Consider the following 24,669-nt stretch of genomic DNA (forward strand, 5'->3'; position numbering starts at 1 on the left):
AAAAACCAAACCAGGTTTGCTTCTCAGTAATTTGATTTTTGTTCCCACCCGTGTCTCTTACAGTTTGACCTTACCTTGCTCCACGGAGGGACTTGTGCGTGGTGGAGGTGACCAGGTCAGCATGTTCAAAGGGCGAGGGGATGGCTTTGGCTGCCACCAGGCCACTAATATGAGCCATGTCAGCAAGCAGGTAGGCATTGATGTTGGTGCACAGCTGGAAGAAAAAGAGGCAGGATGAGGGAACAGTTATAAAATTAAGACCAACATGTATACACATGTGGCAGGAAAGTTCCAGTTTTTTTCAATACAAGATCAATATGACAAAGACCAAAGAATTGATTGTGGACTTTATGAGGATCAGGAAACATGTGACCCCTGTTTCAATACTGGAGGTCGATGTGATAATTGTGGAGAACTATAAATACCTGAGAGTACACACCGACAATAAACTGGATTGGGTTAAAAACACCACTGCGCTCTACAAGAAGGGCCAGAGTCGTCTGTATTTTCTGAGGCGGCTGACGTCTTTGAAGATCTGTCAGAAATGCTCAGAATTTTCTATGTCTGTTGTGGCTGCTGCCATCCTCTATGCTGTTGCATGGTGGGGCAGCAGGTTGAGGGTCGCAGATGCCAACAAATTCAATAAACTGATCTGAAAGGACAATAATGTTGTGGGGATGGAGCTGGACTCCCTTAAGGTGGTGTCGGAGAGCCGAATTTTGTTGAAAGTAAGGACAATGCTGGGCAATACCTCCCGCCCACTCATCTGTGCTGACCAGTCACAGGAGCAGTGTTAAGTGAGAGACTAAGATCACCCAAATGCACCACTGAAAGACACAGGGAATCAGTCTCACTTTACAACTCCTCCATCTAATACACAGTGCAATAGTTATACCCTTAATATTTGCACACCCTCTACTGTGAAAATAACAAAAATAACAAAGTTTTACCTAATAAAGTTTCACCTACTAACCGGAAGGTTGGTGGTTCGATCCCAGGTCTGCTCCAGTTGGGCAAGATACTAACCTCCATGTTTTCTACGATCAGAGTATGAATACTCCATTGGTGTATGAATGCGTGTGTGAATGTTACAAAGGAAGCACTTAGTAACTCGAAATTTAAACGCAAATTAATAGTAGGTTGGTCCTGTCAGAGAAGAGTGTTTTTTAGATGTGATATCAAAGGACCATGAGAGCACCATGATAGCAAAAACAATGTATGTGCCACTATGAAATATGACAGAAATATGTTGGGCTCTGTTCTAAATTTTTCGGACTCAGTGAAACACTTCTGAACTGCAGGAGAGGGAACCAAAGCTTTGGTACTGCCCTTGCATCTACTGCACATGTAGAGGCAATCTGCGCATGCCAAATACTGTATGCATTGGCTTTGGAAATAAACAAACATTCATTGCAGTAATGATCATAGTTATGCACGGTTGCTTTGGCAGTAGTTAAAGCAAAAAGTTGCCTGCCGTTAATACTTGTACCTCACATGTGTCTGACTCCTTTTATAATACTGCACTGTGAAATGGACACTCCGAATGCAACAACAGATACAGTGCTGGTCCCCCAAAAGGTTTCCAACCTTTCAGTTACTAAATCAATGTAACAGTCAATTTTAAATTTAAACAAGCTCTTGATTCGTGCCATCTGGATGTAGCGTTTTCAGTGAGAGAAACATTAATCACTCATCCAAGGAGTCAATTGGATGAGTGATGAGCTATAACAGAAACAACAAAAACTGATTATGAAGTAGGAAAACCTTAAATTTATGGAATTCACATAGTAGTATATGCCCCGTTTTTGGGAAGGCACCATGAGATTGCTTTGTCTGTTCATATTCCCAAAGACCAGGCCCAAACAGCTGATAAGTTACACACCCACGCACATCTATGAAGTTAAAACTGGTCCAATTATTTCGTTTGAAACAACGTTCAAACACAGCCAATGTCCAAAGAACAACTTTGAAACACCTTCATAAAAGAAAACTAGGAGAAGATCTGGCATGTCTTATGCGAAATGTAGAGAAATTATGGGGCACTCAAGACTCTTGCACAATATAAGAGTTTAAAGAGTCTAAAGAATAAATCAAAATATTAAATTTCAACCTAACAAATAAAATGAAGGACATGCTCAAAAATCAAACCGAGGTCTGTAGAAGTAACGACCCAGCAAACAACAGGCTAAATAAAAAATAAAGTTCTACCAGTCTCAGAAATAACCTTCACATGCGGTTTGGTATCTATGAAGAAGCTTGTGTGCTTGTATTATTTTCTGTATTGAATTTTCTTTTTAATTTGATCTATTTATTAGATTAGATTGAAATGGATGAGTGAAGAACTGCTCACTGAAAACAGTTTTGGCGATTTGCTGTGTAAAATGTCTGAATGGTCGAACTGACTGTAAAGTTTCATCCATGGATTTTACATTTTTTAAAATTGAACTTTTTATACTTTAATGGGTGAAATGTTTAAAACAAAAACTAACATAAAATGTGAAATTCCATTCAGTTTTATTTATACAGCCCAAATTAAACCAGTGGCCTCAATGCACACAAATCTATTTAATACTTCAATTTCTTGTCTCCATTTATTTATTTATACTATTTGTGCTTTATGTGTTCTAGTTCTAATGTACATATTAACCGGCATCTGTTTGTGGACAGCAGAGACAGAATTTCATTGTACAGAGAAATGCTTACTTTGTACACGACAATAAACGCTTTGAATCTTGAATGTTTATATTATTAGGCAAAGACCCTACAATAATACTGAGAAAATCATCTATAGCTAACTATCCAAGTCCTTTTTTAAGACAATTTCCTTAAGCATTAATAAAGTATCCTGAATCGGGTGCAGTTCCCTGTGCTTCACAAAGACTTTAAATTAAAATCACTGAGCCTCCAGGATTAGCCTGAAAACTATGAGGTGAAAATACCTTCTCTTTTCCATCTGGATTAGATTTGCAGTGTAAGGTTTTTGGCCTTTCTTAGACACTGTCCCCTGCTTTAAGGTGACACAGTCCTGAGTTCAGAAAAAAAGTTCAAAAGAGAGCCGAAGCTATGATGTCCCATCTGGACAAGCCTCTGTTCCACTAGCTTCTGTTACTTAGCGAAATCTTACTTAGCATTTCTTTCATGGGCCTTTTTTTTGGGGGGGGGGGGGGGGGGGGGTCTTTCTGGGGTTTACTTTTTATGTTTTGGAACAAATCAGTGCTCACCATGTTTAAAAATTGTAAACACTTATGATTTGCTCTTATGATAAGCTCACTGCAGCTCCTTTCAATTAATATTTTTAAATTCCTACTGATCTCTGCCATCTGTAAAGTTCTCTGCTCACAGTGCTCAGTTGGACTTTACTGCAGACATATTAAATATGACCCCTAAACTCACCGTGGACTCTGCCAGGCGGTTACGTCTTTTCCAAAAATAAGTGATTTAATGAAGACACCCAAGCCCTGATAAAGCTCAAACTTAGCACTTCAGCTTTAGTGAGTTTTTGACACTGCTCAAATATAGATAAATTACATTGTGTATGCATATAAAATGTTTTTCAGATACAATGTCTTGGCACTACATTTACATTTACCCCCCCCCACAGTTAAGATTTGAGGACTAACTCCATCTGTTAACGGTACCCATGTTCTCTAAGGAAAGACATTTCAAATGAGAGCTGGTGTAATTACATCCTTCAGCAGTCTTCAGAGGCCTGAAATATTATAACGCAATTCAATAAATCCTTGCTGTCTCTTGCCAGCATTTATTGAAAAAGGCACAAACAATAAATAGCTCGCTAACATGCAAATGACTCGCTGGCGAATGATCAGAGCAGTAAACAATCTTTTTAGTGCTCCAATTAATATGCATTATCGTGACAATCTCTCTTCCTCTCATATCTGAACTGGATCTACACGTTTATTAGATTAAAAGGAAAGAGGGTAAAGAACACAAGAGGGTGAAGCGCGGCAGTTGATGAATACCGATAGTAAAAGAAAAAAAAAAACACACAAAAAATGAACAACTCTACAATCTAGGTAGCTCACCCCCGCCTAAAATGTGAAGTCTGCCTAACAGATTCGGCCATAAAACAGAGAACAGTTGCACAGAGACATGCCAGGGGGAAAATATGGCCCCTCTTCAGGCCTAGTGGCAAAGTAGTTATGGTGCTTAATAAAAACACAGCTCTGTAATGGTGGGACACTCCATCTGATGGTACTAGCTAAAGTGGAGCTCTGCAACAAAGGGAAACAGTCATGGAGTGAATGAAGTGAATCAGCGGGTGGGTATAACAAAACAGATAAAGGGGCCTCTTGTGCACCGTCAAAGAGAACAGTGAAGTGTGTGGTTAAAAGTTGCTACTGAGTACTTGTGACTCAGTGTGAGTTGAGTAGTCAACAGAAGAAGAAAGCAGCTGTGTGTAAAGTGTGTAATGACCCTGAAATTAGTGTGTTTGGAAAATGTTGAAGCTTCAAAGTGAATGCTCTTTATTTAGAGCAGACGAGTCTCCATTTCTGTCGGACGAAATTAGCAAAGACACGGTTTGAAGTAATGCTGGCGAGATGTGACCTGTCGGTATGGGAAGCTGGTGTGTTTGGCATTACAATGCAAAGAACGGAAAAAGACGGGGTGAACATGGGGTGAGCTGTGAATGCAGAGAGTTCTCCGTGCACCTTCTTGATGCGGGCATAGTCAATGAGCCGGGCATAGGCACTGGTGCCAGCGATGATGAGCTTGGGCCGGAACAGCTTGGCCGTCATCTCCATCTGGTCGTAGTCTATAAGTCCTGTTGCAATCTGCAGAAAGGGAGACAGATTGAGGAAACAGAGAAGATAAAGGAAGAGTGTGAAAGAATAAAGAGAAAGTGGAAGAAGAATGTGAGAATATTAGAGGGAATGTAAGGGTCAGGAGAAAAAAGGAATATGTAAAGATCAAAAAACTGTCAGATATCTGAGTATCAAGAGCAAACATATCTACACGGAAGAGAGATTTTTTCCATTTGAAGCTCATTCGAAGCAGCTGTATTTGAAGTACTTTGGCTACCTTAAAAGGGGAAGGAATTTATCTAAAGGAGGCATTTATACCCATCATATCATGGAAGAAGATGGAGCAATTGCAGTAATGCACCCCTACTTATCCTAATTTAACCATTCAGGGACCTGCTATGCTGGTGCAATGAACCTGAACAGATTCAGGTTGGTTTCGAGACTCTCTCTGCCCCCTTTTATTAAAATGAACAATGTAAGAAACACATTAGACAATCCATTTTTTCCAGTAAATGCAATTTGAAGTCACATGAAATGGAGCCAGGCTCACCCTGTCCAGTGACCGATATGTCTGATGCCTCATAGTGAAGTTTTGCCCCTCTAGTCCACCTTTAAGCGTCAGAAAAGAGAAGCAGTGAAAGACACCAGAATGCAGCCGAAAAACAAAGTGAGGGACAAAAACAATGGTGAATAAGGCAGACAGAGACACGAAAAAGAAGAGAGAAAAGGAGGAAGGAAAGCTTTATTTAGACAGCCTGATAATCTCCCATCTCCAGAGCACATCTATGGATGCCCCCTCACTCCATCAACCTGCTCATTGTGAAGACAGAGCCAGTAGTGCTGGCCAGCTTGTCGATTTCCCATTATCTTTCTCACAGAGGGGTCCTGCTTGCCCATACATCAGCAGGTCTGGACACACAGACTCTCATGACCATCCATCAGCTGCTACCAATACTGCAACTATGACCCCAGAAATAAAATATTCTACACTAAATATAGTCGAGTGATCAAAACTTTATGTTAATTTTAAAAAATCACTTGTTAAATCTGATGCAACCTAACTTAACAGATGCTGGTGCAGGTGGAAAATACTTTGAATGTGTTACAAGTATAGCAGTAAGACTACATGGTCGCCGTATATTGACTATAAACTTGCGAACTGCCCTGTGTCAGCAAACAGCTGCCAGCAAGTGTCTGTTGCGTTTAAGTTTTGTGAAGTTAGACACTAAATCCCTAGCCACACTGCCTCATGTCTTCCCTCTGGGGCAGGGAAACAAACAGGATTTTCTAAAAGGCTATTATTGTCTTTACATTTCTTGCTCTTGTTTTGTGTTTCTTTCAATGAATAAGTTAATGATTTTAAACAAAAAGAGTAACACTGTAAAAAGATTCAAATATAGTTTAGTTATCCCAGGTGTTCACATTTGATGAACACAAGCTGACCAACACTGTCAGCATAACTGCCAATATTATGACAGCAATCTAAGACATGGCTTATTGCTCAGTATACATTTACTGTAATGTGGCAGTAGTCATTATTACATTATTATTTTTAAGTTTAAATTCTATTATAAGAAGAACTAGCAAAAAAGCTGCGTGTGTCGGCCTTGTGCAATGTGTTTACATCTAACTCTAACATACTGAAAGCTTGACTGTCTTAACATTTGCTGGCTTATTGGCTTTTGGAAGACTTCTCACACTGACATTCGTAAGACATCAAAAATACATCAGTATATCTCCCAGTTTTCATACTCTACCTCCAAAAAGCGAATCGTACTACACTGGTATAAATAGTAGGGCTGTGCGATATGATCAAAATGTCATATCCCGATATGACATTTCTTATCCCAATAACAATATATATCACAAAATAGTGCATTTTCTGTAAATTCTGTGAATCTCGGGGAACTCGACTTGTGTGAAGCGTTTTCAGCTGGGCGTCGTGTACCTGGAGTCGAGTGTTTTGACTGATGCATTAAACTATACATTTTTAGACATAACTTGTACTGGCTGTCATTTTCTTTGTATTTATTACACGGTGTGCTGTGGGGAAAAGCCTGTTCTAATGTTTGAGTCTAAGGTGTATTTTGAACACCTGATGGCTCTTTTTTGCTTCTCATCCGTTAACTCTCTCCATACTCGTTCACGTGATTCTTGCGTAGGTGGTTGAAGAGGTTTGCCTGCTCTGTGTTTTCTGGTCCGTGTCAGACTTTTCATAACCAAACCCTGTCCATGCTACAGAGGTAGCCCCTCGTTTAGGAATAAGGTCCTCGATTTGTTTTGACTGGTCCTTCTGTTTGGAGCTACCTGGTTCTGCCTCATCTTCACTGGCCATGTTGGCATTCTCTGTGCCCGCATCCACGTGGTGACTGTAAGCACCATTTATAGTTACCTTATGTTTTTATTTCAGGTAATTTGTTTGACGCATATTCTGAAATTTGATGTTTGAGAATAATGTATATCATTTCAGTGTATTTTGAAAAGTTGAGCTTTATTGTGAAAGGTTTATGTAGAAAATAAACAAGCAGACGGCGGAACCACACAATGATTTTACCGTTGCTAATGAAAGTACGTGTAAAAACAGTCGCTTGTCCGTCCATAGTGTGGTTATTTTAAATCGCCACTACAGTGACCATCAAAACGATGAAAAAATATTGCCGTAAACAGCTTATTTTGTGACACCACAAAACAAACGATAGCATAATATGAAACGATGTTTTCATATCCGATATGTATATTCATATCATCCCATATGTATCATCCTATCAAACAGCCCTAATCAACAGGTGTCAGTAGATATTAGTAGAAGGTTTTTCTACTTACATTTAGCTTGTAAGGCATTGTCTCAAAGTAGATTGAGGTTGCAGAGATTCTTTTCACATCAGACATGTAGCCGTGAGACAGACTGGAGTGAGAAAAAACAATATATACATAAAGAATAAAACATGGAAGTTCAAAGACTCTGTTTGTAAACCTTTTCACAAAATTTTATTCAATATGAATATCAGATTTGTAGGAAACTAAAACAGGGCAGTAACACACTACAGTTGACCAACAACTTGGGTGGCTTTAAAAGTGTGTGGATGAAGAAAAAACAGGACCAACAATGAAAATAAAGCAACAGTGAATACTAACTGTCCACCATCAGATACGTCCAGGCCCATGATACGATCGTGGGGATTGAGTACAGCGGTGAAAGTGGCAAAGTTGGCAGGAGAGCCAGAGTACAGTTCGACGTTGACGCCCCACAGAGCTGGATCCAGGTCAAAGGCCTCCAGAGCTCGCTTCTGACAGAGCAGCTCAATTTGGTCAACCACTCCTCCTCCACCATGAGACCTGTAATGGAAAATTTGTTTCAATTCATCTAATGTCCGTGTACTATTGGTATGTCATTGTGACTTCCTGGTACAAAGACGAGTGCTTGAGGATGGGAAAAGAACTAAGTGCAAGCTGAGTTCACATGCATGACATGCGATGTTCCCTCTAAGCTGCGCACGTGCGCAATTGCGCACTGCTGACACGGTCTCTGTGCACAGAAAATCTTCGTTGCGCACAAAAAAAATCTAACCTGAATTGAAATTAAAATTAAAATTTCAACAATTCTGTTTTGCAGTGTTAGTCAGTAAGTGACTGGCTGCTCCCGTATGGGATTAGAACGATGCCACCTTATCCCATAGTCCAGCCAATGATGCGATTCACATTCGTATATACGCAGCTAATCAACGTGGTTGACAGGCTATGACAGCGTCCTTATGTGCCGACACCGGTGTTTTACCTGGCAAAGCGGCGTGGCTGATGTGGAGTGAAGCCACGTTAATGACAACGTGTACAACCATTGGAGATGTGAGCAGGACAGACGGAACAATTGATGGAAAAAGTGTGGACTTTATACCAGTTTTTAAATTGTGTTGATCGGCCACGTAAAACCAGAGTTATGATAAAAATATATGAAATGCTTGGTTTTCTTCCTGAATACTATTGTTGTTTATATTTACTGCGGGAAGAAACGTTCTATAAGAAAAAACGCTCTGCCTGTGAGCAAAAACAAAACCAAAAACACCCCCACCCTTTCCTATTGGTCGAAAAAAGTACAGCCTGCAGGCTGATGTTCTCCTTTATCTCATAGTGGAAAGAAATAATTTTTGGAGTGGCACTCCAAAAATATTTGTATTGCATTAAATTTGATGCAGAACAGCTGATTGTTCTGTAAATAGTTTGAAATGTTTATTTAAAAAAAACGCCTTGGCTGCATTTAAAAAAAATAGCTGCAAAAAACTTTGTTTGCCAAACTGAGATACTTTTTTAAAAAAGTAACTATATAATTAATTGTCCAACATTGGTCATTATATACTGTATTTTGCAGTCAGAGAGTTACAGGACTCTCTCCCAGACCACAGACTCATAATACAAGTCAGAGCTTTATAAAAAAAAAGAAAAAAGAAGAAAGATATGTTTTCAAAATTGGAATTCAAGTTATTTTTACTCCCAATAGTGTTAACAAACTACACAGGTCAATGACTACATTTTTGTTTTACATTTTCATTGTAAGTGGGCTAAAGCAGTTAATTAAAAGTAGTCTAACATAAATATAAATGCTGTAATTTGATTATCTTAATAAACCATGTAACTTGGATGGATTCAATGCTGGTGGGACCACAGTGCACACGTCTGATGTCGCTCACAGTGGTCCAAGGGACCGCTCAGGGAGTTTGTGTGTTCGCTCAGACACATGGAAAATTAGAGGGAACATTGATGACATGCTTTATCTGTATTCACTATGTCGTTGGTCCCTTAAACCAGGGATAGTTCATTTCTGGCCAGCAGAACAATGCCGTGAACACAACGGACAAGCCAGTGTGGTGAACTGCTGTTAACTGCATTCCATGCAAATACAAAATGAAATTATCATTCATCAGATTAGCTATACCAGTCTGTTCAGTCCATTAAATCTATTTTTGTTACAGCCAGCCCCTGATGGGAACTGCCTATATAGCCAACAGCAATCACCAGCTACTTGCCATCTATTTGTCTGTTGCTTGGGATTGAGCAGGTAGGACATATTGGTAAAAACCAACACTATGACAGGTATACATTATGGACACAAATGTTCTCCATAGTCTAGAATCATCAGTACAAGCAAACCCTCTAAGTAAAGCACTAATTTTGCATTGTCATTTGGTACATCGCTGTAAAACTGTTTAGACTACGGCCCCTTTAACATATTTTCACACATTTTCCACAAACAGTAAATTTAGTCAAGAAAGATCTACACCAACCTAGACCCAAAACTTCCACAGCAGATGTGAGGCATCTCTGGTGAAAATCAAACCTTTTCAGTGGAATTACAGATGAAGGTGCAACAGATGGCTACTTTACAAACCACTCATTCAATGAGATCATCCTTTTGTTACATTACATTAAAAGTGGGAGAAAAAAACAACAGATGAGTGGGATGTCGGGAGGGAAAAAAACAAAAATTAAAAACACAGTCAGTGGGAGAGAGATTTGTGGTAGGATTGTATTCCAGGAATCAAAGGCATCAAATGAGATGAATTTCAAAACATGTCATCTTTCTGGTTGCTGCTGATAAATGCGACTTATCTGAAGGAAATAACAGAACTAAACTGAAAATAGAAAACATGCAACTATCAGCCCGGCACTAAATTCTTCAAATATAACCCCTCAGGAATTTTCTTTGGAAAGGCAGAGGCTGTGGATTATGTACCTGGTAAGAAATTACTATCATGGGTAAACAAGACTACACAGTATAGATCGGTGTGTGTTTGTGCACGTCTGTAACAAATATCCTCAAGCACATAATATTAATAGTGAAAACAAACAGAGGTGTGGCTGAATAAAAACGTACTTTATGACAGGGTTGCGTGAATATTTGTTGGTAAGACAGGAGCCGAGAACTTCCTGAGCTGCTCGGCTGCAGAAATTCTGCAATGAGAACACACAGGCGGACACACACAGATCAATGGCACGAGTAGACAGAAGGGACAAGGACAGCAAATTAAAGTCTGTTAAGTGATAGTGAGAAATCCCCCTCCGGCAAGAGGCAATCATTACAGTATTGAACCTCTGGACTTCCATAGACTAACACTCTGCACTTTCCAATGATTATCCCCTTGCAGCTGGAGGATACAAGATAATGCAATAAATGTTTCTACACATGCTGAATTACATCAGGATCGTTGAGACGCACTGAGAAACAAATTTTAGTCATTATTGTTAGAGGAAAAAAAGCATACTGTTTCCTTTGTATCTTTTCAGTTTGCTCAAGATGAAATTTATTGGCTGGACTCATTGACTGATGATGTTAGTAGATGCATTCCTTTGCCTTTTTTTAAATCTGCAATTACTGCAATACAGTAGAGCTTGACCAAAATCTTAAAATCTGAGTGATGCAGCCCCGACTGTGTAACATGTCTCTCTTGTATATCGTCACACTGGTCAGTAACAGCATCTGACATAAAATGAACACAGACAAATAAAGTCTGAATGCTGCCTCTCTGAGTGGGGTGGTGGTTGTGGTGTGTTGTTATGCAAATGCTTCACCTGTGAGCCAAGAGGAGATCAAGGCAGATAACAGCTCCAGTAACAGCTTTCTACTGCATCCGTCTGTCATGCCAACTACTGTGCATATATTAGAACGGAAACGAATTTGCTTCTTAGTGTCAGTGTGTGTGTGTGTGTGTGTGTGCAAAACTGTACGTCTTCTCATCGGAGGAATGTCTGTCTGAGCTGTATTGTAATGTGACTTGCAGAGTGAGCTGGGGAGGAGGCAGAATGAAGACATCAGCTTTATCTCACACTAGAGTGGTCAGGCTTTGTGTTGAGAGGGGGCTGACATACTCCACTGAACTGTGGCGAAGAAGGAAAAGGAGGAGAGAGAAGGAACAGCAGAAGATAAAACCTTGTCTGCTCTTCTGAATAGTAAAATTTTTCATTTCACACCATCCAGCCTTGGAATGAAAACAAAGAGCTGCCCAAATCTTTCTGATAACTGAGCTAGTCTCGCTCACAACAAGCAGAGTTTCTTGTAAGTGTTTTTACTATTAAAGAAGTTGAGTTTGAATGACTTCCAGCCTACTGTGTACAGTTCCTCAGTGAGTGAATAATGAATTAACAGGAAGCTTGATATGAATTTATTCCTGTCAGAGATCATGACATCAGTTTATGAGCTGTATGTGTGAGACAAAAGTTCAGTTTTAGAAGCCTCAAAGGCCAATGGAAATATTTAAAACAGGACATTTGGAGGTATACAACATTAATGCAGACAGCAAGAGGATTCAAGAATAAATAACTTGGCAGAGTGTGAATTTCAAATGCTATACCCACGATCATGTGTTGGATTTGGTGTGCACATCTATCACAAGACCTCAAAGGCTTTTCCCTCACTTTTCCAGCCAGCAGTAACATGTAGAATAACTAGAATAAATATCCCAAAGTCGGCGCATTCATTCATTAATGAGAGGGGATTAGTTATTCTCAGACAGTTGCACTGCTAACATGTCAGGGAGAGGCTATCAGCTCTCTGAGACACCGAATAACTGCTTACATTGACCATCTTTGCTTAAAAAAAGAAAGACAATTGAATCAATACAAAAAAGTGGAACGAGTGTCTGACTGACTAAACCCTTTTAAAAATACGTTTTTTTTTAAACAAGTGAGTCTGTCGCCTTACAACTCCGTGACAACAGTTTTAAAGGACTGTGAAAAATTCAAGCGCCTATTCTCAACTGAGTGTTTTAAGGTGGTAATCATTAGTTATATATTTCAAATAACCATCCGCTTCAATCAAAATGACGAGAGGAAACAAAACCATTTATAGATTAACATAAAAGGTGTGCGCTGACGTATTCTGACTTTCAATGTAGGTTTCTATATAGATTTACTAGCAAGTTGCACCAGTTCAAACTGGGTTTTAGTATAAACAAAAATTCTTTCATATTTACAAAGAGATTACAGTGTGTAAGAGATGGGAACTCAGAGATTTTTGCAACTGACCCTGCTGCATTTACATTTCTGAGAGTTCCTTTCTCAGAGAACAAACTGATTTACTAATGTTTGCCACATGCAATTTACTGCCAGTTGCGCTGATGTTGAATGATATTTTTTCACACTTGATATTTAAACAAACTCATGTCTATGATTGGAAAACTAACTGCAACCACAAGCGAAATTTGGAGATTGCGCTCACATGCTATTTTGCGCCACTTAATCTGGCTCCTAGTACCTCAGATGCAATGAGCTCCAAACCACGGCACTGCCTGTCCTTCTCCTTCTGCAGCAGATTCCACATCTCGGGGTCATCCTGAGCCAGGCTCTCCTGACCCGTCCAAGGACGATCTTCATCCGCTGCACGGGTGGCAGCGTGAGACTGGTGGGCACGTGCACTGAGACAAACAGGGACTCGCTGGCACAGCGGCTGTGGGTGGAAGACGAGTTGGGAATATGAGGAAAGAAAATACAGAAAGGAAAAGGTTTGATTTAGAGTTTGTCAGCTTTACACAGATATCGCAGTTACAGTAGAAATGTTTTCTAAAACTGTGTCATTGCACCAAACTGGGTCATGAGTTGCCAGAGTGTGAGATTGTGTCCATCATCCTGCAGCTAACAGATGGTTGTATTGGATTTCCAGGTACAACTATTGTATATTTCCCACCTAATCATGTCGTTCTCTTTGTAGCCTGCTGAAAGCTTATCATCTCAAAGTTGAGAAATCAAATTAGTTTGACTTGGTAGCCACAGATCATGGTGCAGTTAAAGTCCCTGTCATCTCCTAAAGTTGCTGAATTTTCATGGACATTTGTCAGTTTTTGGTCACCATGCTGCTGCTAGCTGTCCTATTACAAAGAACATCAATTCTCTAGTCTTTATTTGATCATTTCATATATTTAAAGTGTGATTCTAATTTGTCCTGTACAAAAAGGAGACATTTGCCTCCTTTCAACTACTGCGCTTCCCTTACACTCTAATGCAGCCTGGTATAATTAGAAGCTGGCGTGTTTTCGTGATATCAATAATCAGCATGGTTGTTCAATTATGCCTCTATCAGCACTTCTATAAACTGGGACCGACTTTTACAGCCTCAGTGTACCAGAAGGAGGCATACAGAGAACAGATTCAGCACTTCCTGCTTATCTAATCTGGACTGGGGCTGGCGAGTTCTTCCTCTGCTGCAATGCTTGATCGTGTGAGAGTGCAGACTCCATACAATTTTCACTGGCTCTTTTCTAAAGTGAATCCTGATCCCACTTTTCTTTGTTAGTATGACACACCACCGACACGGTGCTTGGACCATCAGAAAACCTCTGAATACACACAAAAAAAGGTTTGTGTTCTATTTAAGTGGATTCCCATTATAACTCTCAATCAAAAAAGAAGCACTGTGTGGGAGAGCTGTAAGGTTAAATAAAATGTTGACAGGTTGATTGCACTCAAAACAAATTGGCTCATTCTCTTCATTTAATCAGCAATATGATGATGATGACTCTGTGCTGAGATCAATCGCCCCACTACAAACCTATAGTTATCATCTGTACAGGTGTGCTGGGGCGTGAGGGACAGCCTCCTTTTAATAGCGCCATTAAAAAGCAATTAACACAATACTTAGGACTCTTTAAGGACACCCATATGAAAAACATGTAATTATGCTTATTCCATGCAGTGTGAATTAAGTTTGGCTTTTTACTCATTTGAAATGGCTTTATAATATTTACCAGTGTTGTTTTTCACAGGCTTTAAGATATATGTATATTCTCATTCTAAATAATCTCTACAACATAAAGAGGTCTAGCTATAGTATAATTCAATACACTCTTTAAAAAATAAAATAAAATACCCTAAAGATAGTTTATCACCTTCATTGTGGTTGTCTACTTCTTCCTCTGCTCCCCAGTGTGGCAAAAGAGACAACGGTGACACGCCAGGGGAGCCAACTGGCACACTAATGACTGATTTCTAATAGTCTCTACCCTGGCCTTCTGTCACCAGTAGCATTTATGATGGTGGAGATTTCCCTCCCCAGGATCCTGGAAAAGACAGGGCCTGGGAGACAGGTCGAGCTGCCTCTGAGGACACATTTCTCGCCAAAAAAAAATCACACGGGTCATTAAACCTTGACGGGAACTGTCCTTTGCTGTCTCTTTTTCGACTGTGGCACACCAACGCCAGGAAACGCAGTGGCAGAAAAAACCCAAACTGAGTGGCTACAGGGTTACTGAAGACTGAAAAACAGACAAGGCTGCCTCTCCTTTCTCCTCTTCACCTTCATCCTTTCCCCGCACTATCCTGTCACCCTACGCCGCTAAGCACTCTCAACCAAGTAACATTTGTGTGGCATTTTTGTTAGTTCCTCTTGTCATCGATGTGAATTTCACAGTGTCCAAATGGGAAAGCTCTGAGCTTAAACAGCCAAAAGACAGGTTACTCCCTGTTGTGTTTCTTTCTGTTTCCCTGCTTCATTTCTCAGCCTTGATCATTATGGGAGATTAATTAATAAACACAAAACAAACTGATCCAAGAGAAGCGAGAGCCAAGATACAAGCACCAAATATGTCACAGCGGGACTATTTTTAGGCGACAGATTACGCTGTCGTTTGAAGGTGAACTTGATGAAAACTCTGCTGTGAGAAAAGGGGCGGGATAGGCCGCGTCAACCTGGGTGCTGAGCACAAAATAATGACAGAGTCACAGATGCACTACATCTGCGTGACAATGATAAGGTAATTGTTGGCATTCTGCCTTCCCTGTCAAACATCTGTGCTCAAAGTACAATTGCGAAACAGAAGAAAAGGGAAGGAAGAAAATCATTTCATTAATCCTACTTCTGTATTGTTTTTGCCCGTTTCCTGAAGCAGCTCCTGAGGAGAGTCAATTTTACAGATGACTGCTGTCCATCAGCAGCTATACCAAACAACAATCAACCCAGAAAAACACACACTAACACACACACACACACATGGGATTAGAGTGGTGAAAGTAGGTTGCAACGATTCGATTATAAAAAAAAAAATCCTCAACGCAAATTTTTTGCCCTGGGTTTTCCAACAAAAAACTGATAACACAACAGTAGCAGTGAAGATGACGCTGTTGTAGTTTAATGTAGAGTTTGTCCACACACACACACACACACGTCGAAGAACAAAGAGGCGGAGCCGTACTGAGAAGCAGAACCCGATACTGTAATCACCATTAAAAGCATTTCTGTTAAAAACCCGGGGAGGAGTCCTGCATCGAACAACCTGTTTTACAGGATCCAGTATGTTGAAAAAAAGTTTTTGTAGCTGCTCCTATCCACCGCAGCAAAAAACTGCAAGACATTATTGACAATGTTGGTCACTAATAACCAGAGAAGTCTGGGACCAACAGACTTAAAAACTCCTTTGTCCCACACGCCATTAAACTCTTTAACTCCTCGCTGGAGGGGAGGCAGAGGGGAAACAGGAGGACAAAGGGGGCGGGGACAACTAAGCAGTAGTTTTTGCACAAACCAAACACTAAATAAGAACTGATCACTGTGCGCACGATCTGATATCCTTGTGTTGGTGTTGGAATAACTATCTATCTATCTATCCATCCCATTTTTCTATTGCAGTGATATACTCAGCGAACAGGGGTGAGTTTAAAGGAGGGCATGGGATGTACTAGATCATATTTATTTCAAAGCTTTAGTAACATTACTTTGCTTTTATATTGATTAAATTGAAATTAATATTTAAAAATATAAAAATAAAACCTTTTTTCAACCCGCAGGCCAGTAAAAATATACATAAGCTAGCAGAAGTCACTGACCCAGTGCTGTTTGACGCTGAATAATTATAAACATGAATTATTAAAATCTACACCATCAGAATGTCTGCTTTCCGCAGCAGGAAACGTTGCATCGAAGCATAGTGCAAACCTCAGACAATGCTGATTTCCTCACTTCATTCCAGCTACAGCTTGTTCCTCTAAAGGCTTAACACCACACCTTCTCCTTTATTCATTACAACATTTAATAACTCAGACACACCAGACTGCCTAAAACTAAATCTGAGCCCTGGCTGAACGACATGACCCAAGCTGTCAGGCGCGACTGCTGTCGAGCTGAGCGCAAGTGGAAAAAGGACAAACTACAAGTGTCATTCCAGATGCTGAAGGACTGTTGGCGTCAATATCAAAGAACTGTAAAAGATGCCAAAAGAAAACACTTATCTGACATTATTTTGTCAAACTGTCACAACCCGCGTGTTTTATTTAAAACTATTAACTCTGTTCTTAATGCACCATATACTGACTGTATCGAGCCCTCATCAGAAGCCTGTGAAAATTTTTTACACTTTTTTATTGAGAAGGTCTCCTCCACAAGGGCTCAAATCTCTCCTTGTGCTCATGACCTCTCAGTCTCTGTTTCCTGCTCTGCTGTCTTTGACAGGTTTGAGCCTGTGACTCTGTCCTTTTTAAAGGAGACTGTTGGTCATCTTAAGCCTACAGGGTCTCCAAATGATGCTGTCCCTCCTCGACTTTTAAAAGAGGTGTTACCTACAGTTGGTCCTTTGGTTCTTGAACTGGTAAACCATAGTCTGATGTCAGGTGTTGTCCCTAAAGATTTTAAACATGCAGTAGTCAAACCCCTGATTAAAAAACCTTGCAAATTAGCTGGCCTATCTCCAAACTACCTTTTCTTTCCAAAATTCTTGAAAAGGTAGTTTACAGCCAAATAATGACCTTCCTGGAAAAGCAAAATGTGTTAGAGGTTTTCCAATCTGGTTTTAAACCCTTTCATAGCACTGAATCAGCCCTTTTAAAAGTTTTTAATGACATATTTTTAGCGACTGATGCTGGGGACTGTGTTGTTCTTGTGCTTTTAGATTTGACAGCTGTGTTTGATACTGTGGATTATGCCATTTTATTCTCTCATTTGGAGCACTGGGTGGGCATTAGGGGCACAGCACTGGAGTGGTTCAGGTCCTACTTGGCGGGGCGAACTTTTTGTGTCAGCCTCGGTGACTATGTGTCGTCCTCCGCTCCCCTCTTGTGTGGTGTCCCACAGGGCTCAGTTCTAGGCCCCCTCCTCTTCTCTTTATATCTGCTTCCTCTTGGTTCTGTACTGAGAAAGCACGGCATTGCTTTCCACTTTTATGCTGATGACTGTCAGATCTATGTCCCTCTAAAGAAAAAAGACAGATACCTTACACAGCCATTACTTCAGTGTCTCGATGACATTAAGGCTTGGATGTCTAAAATTCAATGATAAAAAGGTGATGGTTTTTGGTAGCCCCACTGAGACCCCCAATGTGTATGTAGATTCCCTGGCCCAGTATGTTAAGCCAACTGTCACAAACCTGGGGGTCAAAGTGGACTGTGATCTGAAGTTTAACAATCAAATTAAGGCAGTGGTAAAATCTAGCTTCTTTCAGCTGGCAAAAATAAAGCCAATTCTTTCACGGCAGCACTTTGAGACAGTGATCCACACCTTTGTTAGCACTCGGCTGGATTACTGTAATGCACTTTATATTGGGGTCAGTGCATCATATATTAGTCATCTACAGAGGGTGCAAAATGCCGCAGCTCGTCTTTTAACTGGCACTCGAAAGTTTGAGCACATTTCCCCTGTTTTAGCTTCACTTCACTGGCTGCCCATTTCTTTTAGGATTCATTTTTAAATTCTTTTATTTACTTTTAAAGCTCTCCATGGCCTAGCTCCATCTTATCTCCATGAGCTGCTACAGCCTTATACACCCACCCGCTCTCTCAGGTCAGCTGATCAGCTGCTCCTGAAGATACCCAGGACTGGGCGTAAACTTAGAGGAGATCGTGCTTTTGCTGGAGCAGCTCCAAAACTGTGGAACGAGCTTCCTTTAGAGATTAGACAGGCCACTTCTTTATCTGTTTTTAAGTCACTCTTGAAAACCCACCTCTTTACCCTGGCCTTTGACACCACGTGAGATGTTGGTTTTTATTTTTATTTTAGTTGTTTTTAGGTGATTCGATGCTGTTTTATCTTGTTTTGGTTTTAACATAGGGCTGTTTTAATTGTATGTTTTCTGTTTTATTTATTTATTTTGCTGTTTTCCGTTATTCTATTGTTTTAACTTATTTTCTATACAGCACTTTGTTCCTGTGCTGGGTATTTTAAAGTGCTTTATAAATAAAATTGGATTGGATTGGACACACGCACAAGTCCCCCCCCCCCAAAAAAAAGAAAATAAATAAAAAAAATCTATGTACATATCTAGGAAATAAAGCACTGTCAGAACTCTTTGTTTTGCCTTTGACTAATGTAAGGAAGTCTTCCAAAAAGACAGGATAAGGTTATTTTATTTGACCTCTTAGTTCAGGTTGTATGTAAGCCTCATTTTAGGACATTTTAGGACATTACTGTACTTATGATAATTTAGTCATTTATGCATTTAGGAAATATTTTATTTAAAATATATAACTTCAGTGACAGTGTTTAGCTTTTTTAGGCCACATGCTGTATGCAGTTGAATTATCAAAATAAAATGGAAACCAATGAGCAGTTCATTCCCAAAAGAGCTGTCTTTTTTTTCCTTTTCTTAATATTTACTATAGCTCATCAACAAAACAGAAGTGTTTCTTATTCGATCATGTAATTAACTCAGAGAATAATCGATCCTCGATCACTAAACTAATCGATAGCTGCAGTCCTGGGTGAGCCCACAGAAGAACACAACAGATATTTAAGGTTGCAGAGAAGAAGTGTCAACAGCGCAGCAGCATCCGTCAGTTTGACACAGCGTTGCCTCTTCCTCTGTCACTGACTAATAGCAGGGCTGCCCATTACAAATTGCCCTGTGATACACTCTGGATGACACTAGACTGGAAATCTAGACTAAAATCTGGACGGGGTGAGGAGGCGTAAAGGGACAGAGGCACAGTCAAGACGACTACACTCCATTCGGATCAAAGGATTGTCAGGGTGACAATCAGAGACTTAAGCGATACTGGCAACAAAGGCAATCTTCAGGAGGCGTAGGCAGTGGAACGGCACATTTATACTGTAATCTTTGCACTGCACTTCTTAAAGATGGTTTCCTAGTGCTTCAGACACATGCTGTGGATGCTAACACTTTTGGGTTCAAGGCTGGCTCAAAGCCTTTCGTCCATGAAACCCCGCTCATAAACTCTATCAGGTCTACAGTGTGAAATATGTTTTTGTTCAAGTCATCCTAGCTTTTAAATCTTTTAAATCATTTTTTGGACAGCTAAAAGCTACTTTGGACCTTATCAATGCAGCTAATCCTGTCCAACAACATAATCCGATTAATGTAAATCTGTCAAAATGAAAAGCTATGCACTAGTTGTGATTCTACCGAAATTACAAGGAGAGAATGTCAACTTTAAAATGTTTTCTTCAGTTAATTCAAAATAAATACAAATAGATTAAAAAAAGGTTGTATTGCAATTGTAGTAGACCTGACTAAACATATATGTTTAGTGAATGGGAGTCAGTGCGCCCAGGGCAGCTGTGGCTACAATGTAGCTGCCATCACCAGTGTGTGAATGTGTGTGTGAATGGGTGAAAGACTGAATGTAGTGTAAAGCGCTTTGGGGTCCTTAGGGACTAAGTAAAGCGCTATACAAATACAGGCCATTTACCATTTACAATCAACACAACATGCTGAAGTTCAAACTGAGCACCAGAACGAGGCAGAAAGGTGATTTAAATGACTTTGAGCTTGGCTTGGTTGTTGGTGCCAGATGGGCTCGTCTGAGTGTTTCAGAAACTGCTGATCCAATGGGATTTTCCCACACAAATGTCTCTAGAGTTTACAAAGAATGTTTTTTCTTAAAGTTTCTTTTGGTAAATTGATGTCAGTTTCTTGGTTACATCACTGATAGGATGACCTTCCTACTGGTCAAGTTGTTAAAGGCCTTCGGCCATATCAGTAAATCTGTAGGAGGCCACATCTCTTACTGACAACTAAAGATTTTCAAGTGTTCAGCAAAGCAAACCCAAAAAGTTTAGATGTTTGAGCTACGTTTAGTTCAACATGACCTCTAGCTCTCACAAAAACCATTGGTTATAAAAAAAAGTTTGATGTACACGATTCCCTCTACAGTCTGTGCGAACAGCAGCACTCTCCAATGTTTTCACAAACAATCTTATTATTGTCTCTACACCTCACGTCTCACTTTGCAAAAAACTGAACTGATGAAAATCAAATCTGAAAATAATGTTAATTATAAAATTCAAATTCCATATCTGTCACTCACAGGTTGCTCTTTCAAAGATGTGATCATTTAAATTTGGGAAAATGTTGTGTTTTTTTTAAAAAGCTCAATCTGGAGTGTGCCTGTCCTTATTATACCCAGAAACAAGGTTTGATGCCAATGTGCAAATCCGGGTAACATCCTCTTTTATGTCTGGGGGAGACGTGATAGGAAGTAATAGGAGTGGTCCTGGTGCCTAGGAGGCAGGAGAGAAGAAATCAGAATAATCGACTAATCCAAAAGTAACTAAATATTAGGATTTAAGCACAATCTAATGGAAGATGTTTGCCTGCAAAATTACTGCATGTATTTAAGAGCCATTTGAAATTGTTAAACACATTCTTCAATAATCCAACTGTACTTCAGATCATGAGTTTTCTAAATGTAACTAACATTTACAGCGAACAGCAGCTGTAGCTTTGTTTCCTTGTAAATTAATTGGTGACGAATGTTGTTAAGCAATCCACAGGCAAGTTCTCACATGTCATGTAACTCCTATCACACAATGAGGCACTCTTTGGTATTTTTTGGCATCCTAATATTTCAGAATCAGGGCTTTACTTGACTTCATACTCTGTGTAAATAATCATTCTGTACATACGATAACTTTTTAATCCTACAACTGTTTATAACTTGCATAGTTCCCATTTCTGTATAACTGTATATCTCAGATTTCTGTATAGTTTTTTTAAATTTCATATTTATATCCTGTTCATAGCCTGTACATAGCTTGTACTCACTACAGCCTGTACATACTTATAGTTATAGAATATTCACAACATACTTCATACCGTGTACATTATAACATACCATAATAGACCCATTTTCTGTAATATACTCACATATCTATATTATTGCTAATATATATTGTAATATATCTATATCACTAAAGCACTTCTGGATGGATGCAAACTGCATTTCGTTGCCCTGTACCTGTGCATGTGCAATGACAATAAAGTTGAATTCTATTCTATTCTATAAACCCTTTGTCAGCAGGAATGGCAATCAATAAACATCTAAAATATTTACAGTTATTTATTATCAGACTAAATAATCTAAGACTGTACTTACATTAACTGCATTTGCATTAAACTGTACCTGACTCCAACCTAACCATGCCACTTCTTCTCCACTTTTTCCAGCACTTTTTCCCATGCAAACAAAACTTTACAAAGCTAGGTCATTAGAGCTTAACTTATATGAGAGATCGTTTTTCATGCGTAGATATAATTGTTAGGTCCCAACAGTTCCGACTTGCCACACAAACTTTAAATACACTGTTTTGGTTGGGTTTTTTTGTTTTTTCATTTTTAAAGCATGCTGATATGAATCTAATACTCCAGAATAAATAAAAACAAAGCCAAATCTGGTTTGCAACAAAGTTTGACTTCCTAATGAGTTGTTGTCCTTCTTTTTTAATTTTTAAAACCTCACTTGTTTTATATACTTACTTTATAAGAGTATGTTTTAATCCAAAGGTAGACAGTACACAGTTCAGTATGATTTCATCCAGTCTTTTTTTTTTTTTTTTTACAAAGTGATCATCTGTCGAGCTAGCACAAAAACATACAAATACAAGTATAACACGCAGCATGATAACACATCCCGGTTCCAAGTATTTGGACTGAATATCATGTTATCTTTAATGAAGGTTCTTGTGCAACCATTATTAATTTACACTTAAAAAATAATAATAATGAATTCACTTTTTATGCTTGCAAGCTGTGGCAGTCGCTGTGGCATCATCACGTGGACCCAGCTGCATTCACCAAACTTAACCTCTGGCAACCTCAAGTTTCCATGAATGCAGTGCATAAAGGGCAGACAGAAAACAGCCAGCGGTTTATTGCTGAGCATTTCTATTTATTAAATATAAACACTACAGTTTACTTAAGCAGCAGTAAGAAACATTACCTCAGGGGCAAAATAGCACAGAAATATATTACAGTTACCCGTGTGAGTCGTCTCAGAGCGAATAGCCGCATATTTCCAGGTAGACCTGACGAAGAAGCAGCACAGCAGCGCCCACACCCCTGACAGAAACGAAGGGCTGGTTGAAAAAAAAAAAAGTGTAGTCACTTTCGTCCTACCGAAGGGTTCGATGGGAAATGTAGGCACACTGCAGTGAAGAAAACACAAAAACTAGCTGTGTGCCTACAGTGCTCATATACAGAAGTGCCCAGAGTGCGTGGTCGCACTACAGTCCAGCTCCTAAAGCATGAAGTAATTATTTAATAATCAGATAAGATAAGATAAGATAAGATAATAAGATAAGATAAGATAAGATAATAAGATAAGATGCCTTAATTAATGTCAAATTACAACAGAAATAAACATTGAACACAACCTATGAATTAGGGCTGCACAATTAATCGTTAGAAAATTGCAATCTCAATCCATACTCATTTCGAAATGACAACGATTAAAAAAAAAAGAAAAAAAAAGATGACGTATGTACCGGATTTTCTTCCGGGACATAAGCTGCATGAAAACAAGCGCCCACTCTTCAAACAACAAATGACTCAACAAATGACAAGGGCGGAGGCTTATACCACGTGATACAGAAGTCAGCTGGCAGGAAAAAAACAACGGAGAGCACGTGAGAGATAACGAAGCTGTAAAGGCCAAGAAAGTGACAGGAGAAAATCCGTCCCGGTCAACCACCCAAACATCAATAACGGGAACCTTATACAGTATGTCTGTGAAGGTTCTCAGTCTTCATCCGAGAAGCTTCTCGGATGAGAGGTGAAACGTCTTCAAGCAACTTAAAGAAGTCCAGACGCTTTTCTTTGCAAGCTCCTTTGACAACCTTATACAGCGCTTCCCCATACCTGTCGAACTCCCGCAGGCGCAAAGAAATTACGGAGGTTATCACTTATCACCTGACCGAAGATAACACTGTTCAAAACGAGGGATTTAGGAAAAATGATCAACACCCTAGACCAGTGGTTCCCAAACTTTTTGCTGGGCCCCCTTTGTTTTACAAGAAAAATGTTCGCGCCCCCCCCCCCCTCCCGCGCGTGCACGCGCACAAACACATCCTCCAACCACACCCTTATTTTGCTCCATTTCGGTTTATTTCACACCTCAAACATTCAGTAAACAATTAAGCAAATACAAGTAATCTGCAATAAATTACAGGTAGTAATAAAATAAACTTATAATTCTTTTATGCTACATCCACACCTACATGAGTATTTTTGACAACTCAGCTGTTTCGTCCACGTAAACGGCGTTTCGAATCACCGAAAGCGGAGATTTTTTAAAACTCCTTTTTTGCGTTTACCTGTGGATGAGGAATACAGAGTTTGTTGCAACGTCAAAGGTTTGTGCCTTTTTCCACATCATGCTGTGCGCCACGTTATTGTTTACATGAGATGAATTGCAGAATGGCAGATAGAGACAGAATACCGTTTCTGTTAATCTGACTATCTTCAGTTTTTACAGGCTTACATACACACATGCAGTTACTGTCCCTCTATTTAGAAAGCCAGAGGCGTCACCTTGTGATTATTTTACCTGTAGTTGTTTTTTTTCCTGTGTAACAATATTCAACATTGCTATCAATAAAAATGGTAAATGGCCTGTATTTGTATAGCGCTTTTCTAGTCCCTGGACCCCAAAGCGCTTTACACAACCTGTCATCCACCCATTCACACACTGGTGATGGCAAGCTACA

At 39.6% G+C, this 24,669-nt stretch overlaps 1 protein-coding gene across 6 annotated transcripts in view; it reads right to left on the reverse strand.

Annotated features, from left to right (window-relative positions):
* shmt2 (serine hydroxymethyltransferase 2 (mitochondrial)) overlaps positions 1 to 23,122 on the reverse strand; it is a 60,864-nt gene extending 37,742 nt beyond the window's left edge. For 2 of the 6 annotated variants that reach the window (XR_014892516.1, XM_085275145.1), the window contains exons 1-7: positions 22,943 to 23,057; positions 13,006 to 13,197; positions 10,630 to 10,706; positions 7,899 to 8,099; positions 7,587 to 7,668; positions 4,671 to 4,793; positions 75 to 214 (exon numbers count right to left, since the gene is read on the reverse strand). Coding sequence is in view for 5 of the 6 variants with exons in the window: in XM_085275145.1 (XP_085131271.1) it covers positions 75 to 214; positions 4,671 to 4,793; positions 7,587 to 7,668; positions 7,899 to 8,099; positions 10,630 to 10,706; positions 13,006 to 13,197; positions 22,943 to 22,975 (848 nt within the window). In the remaining variant the exon portion in view is untranslated. The other 4 variants (XM_085275143.1, XM_085275141.1, XM_085275140.1 and 1 more) reach the window with 4 other exon arrangements.
* Positions 23,123 to 24,669: the final 1,547 nt, after the last annotated feature.

This window comes from Mchenga conophoros, linkage group LG5 (assembly GCF_057382185.1).
Source record: "Mchenga conophoros isolate Kocher_MC1m ecotype Shallow Benthic linkage group LG5, M_conophoros_male_GT1.1, whole genome shotgun sequence".
Classification (NCBI taxonomy): Eukaryota; Metazoa; Chordata; class Actinopteri; order Cichliformes; family Cichlidae; genus Mchenga; species Mchenga conophoros.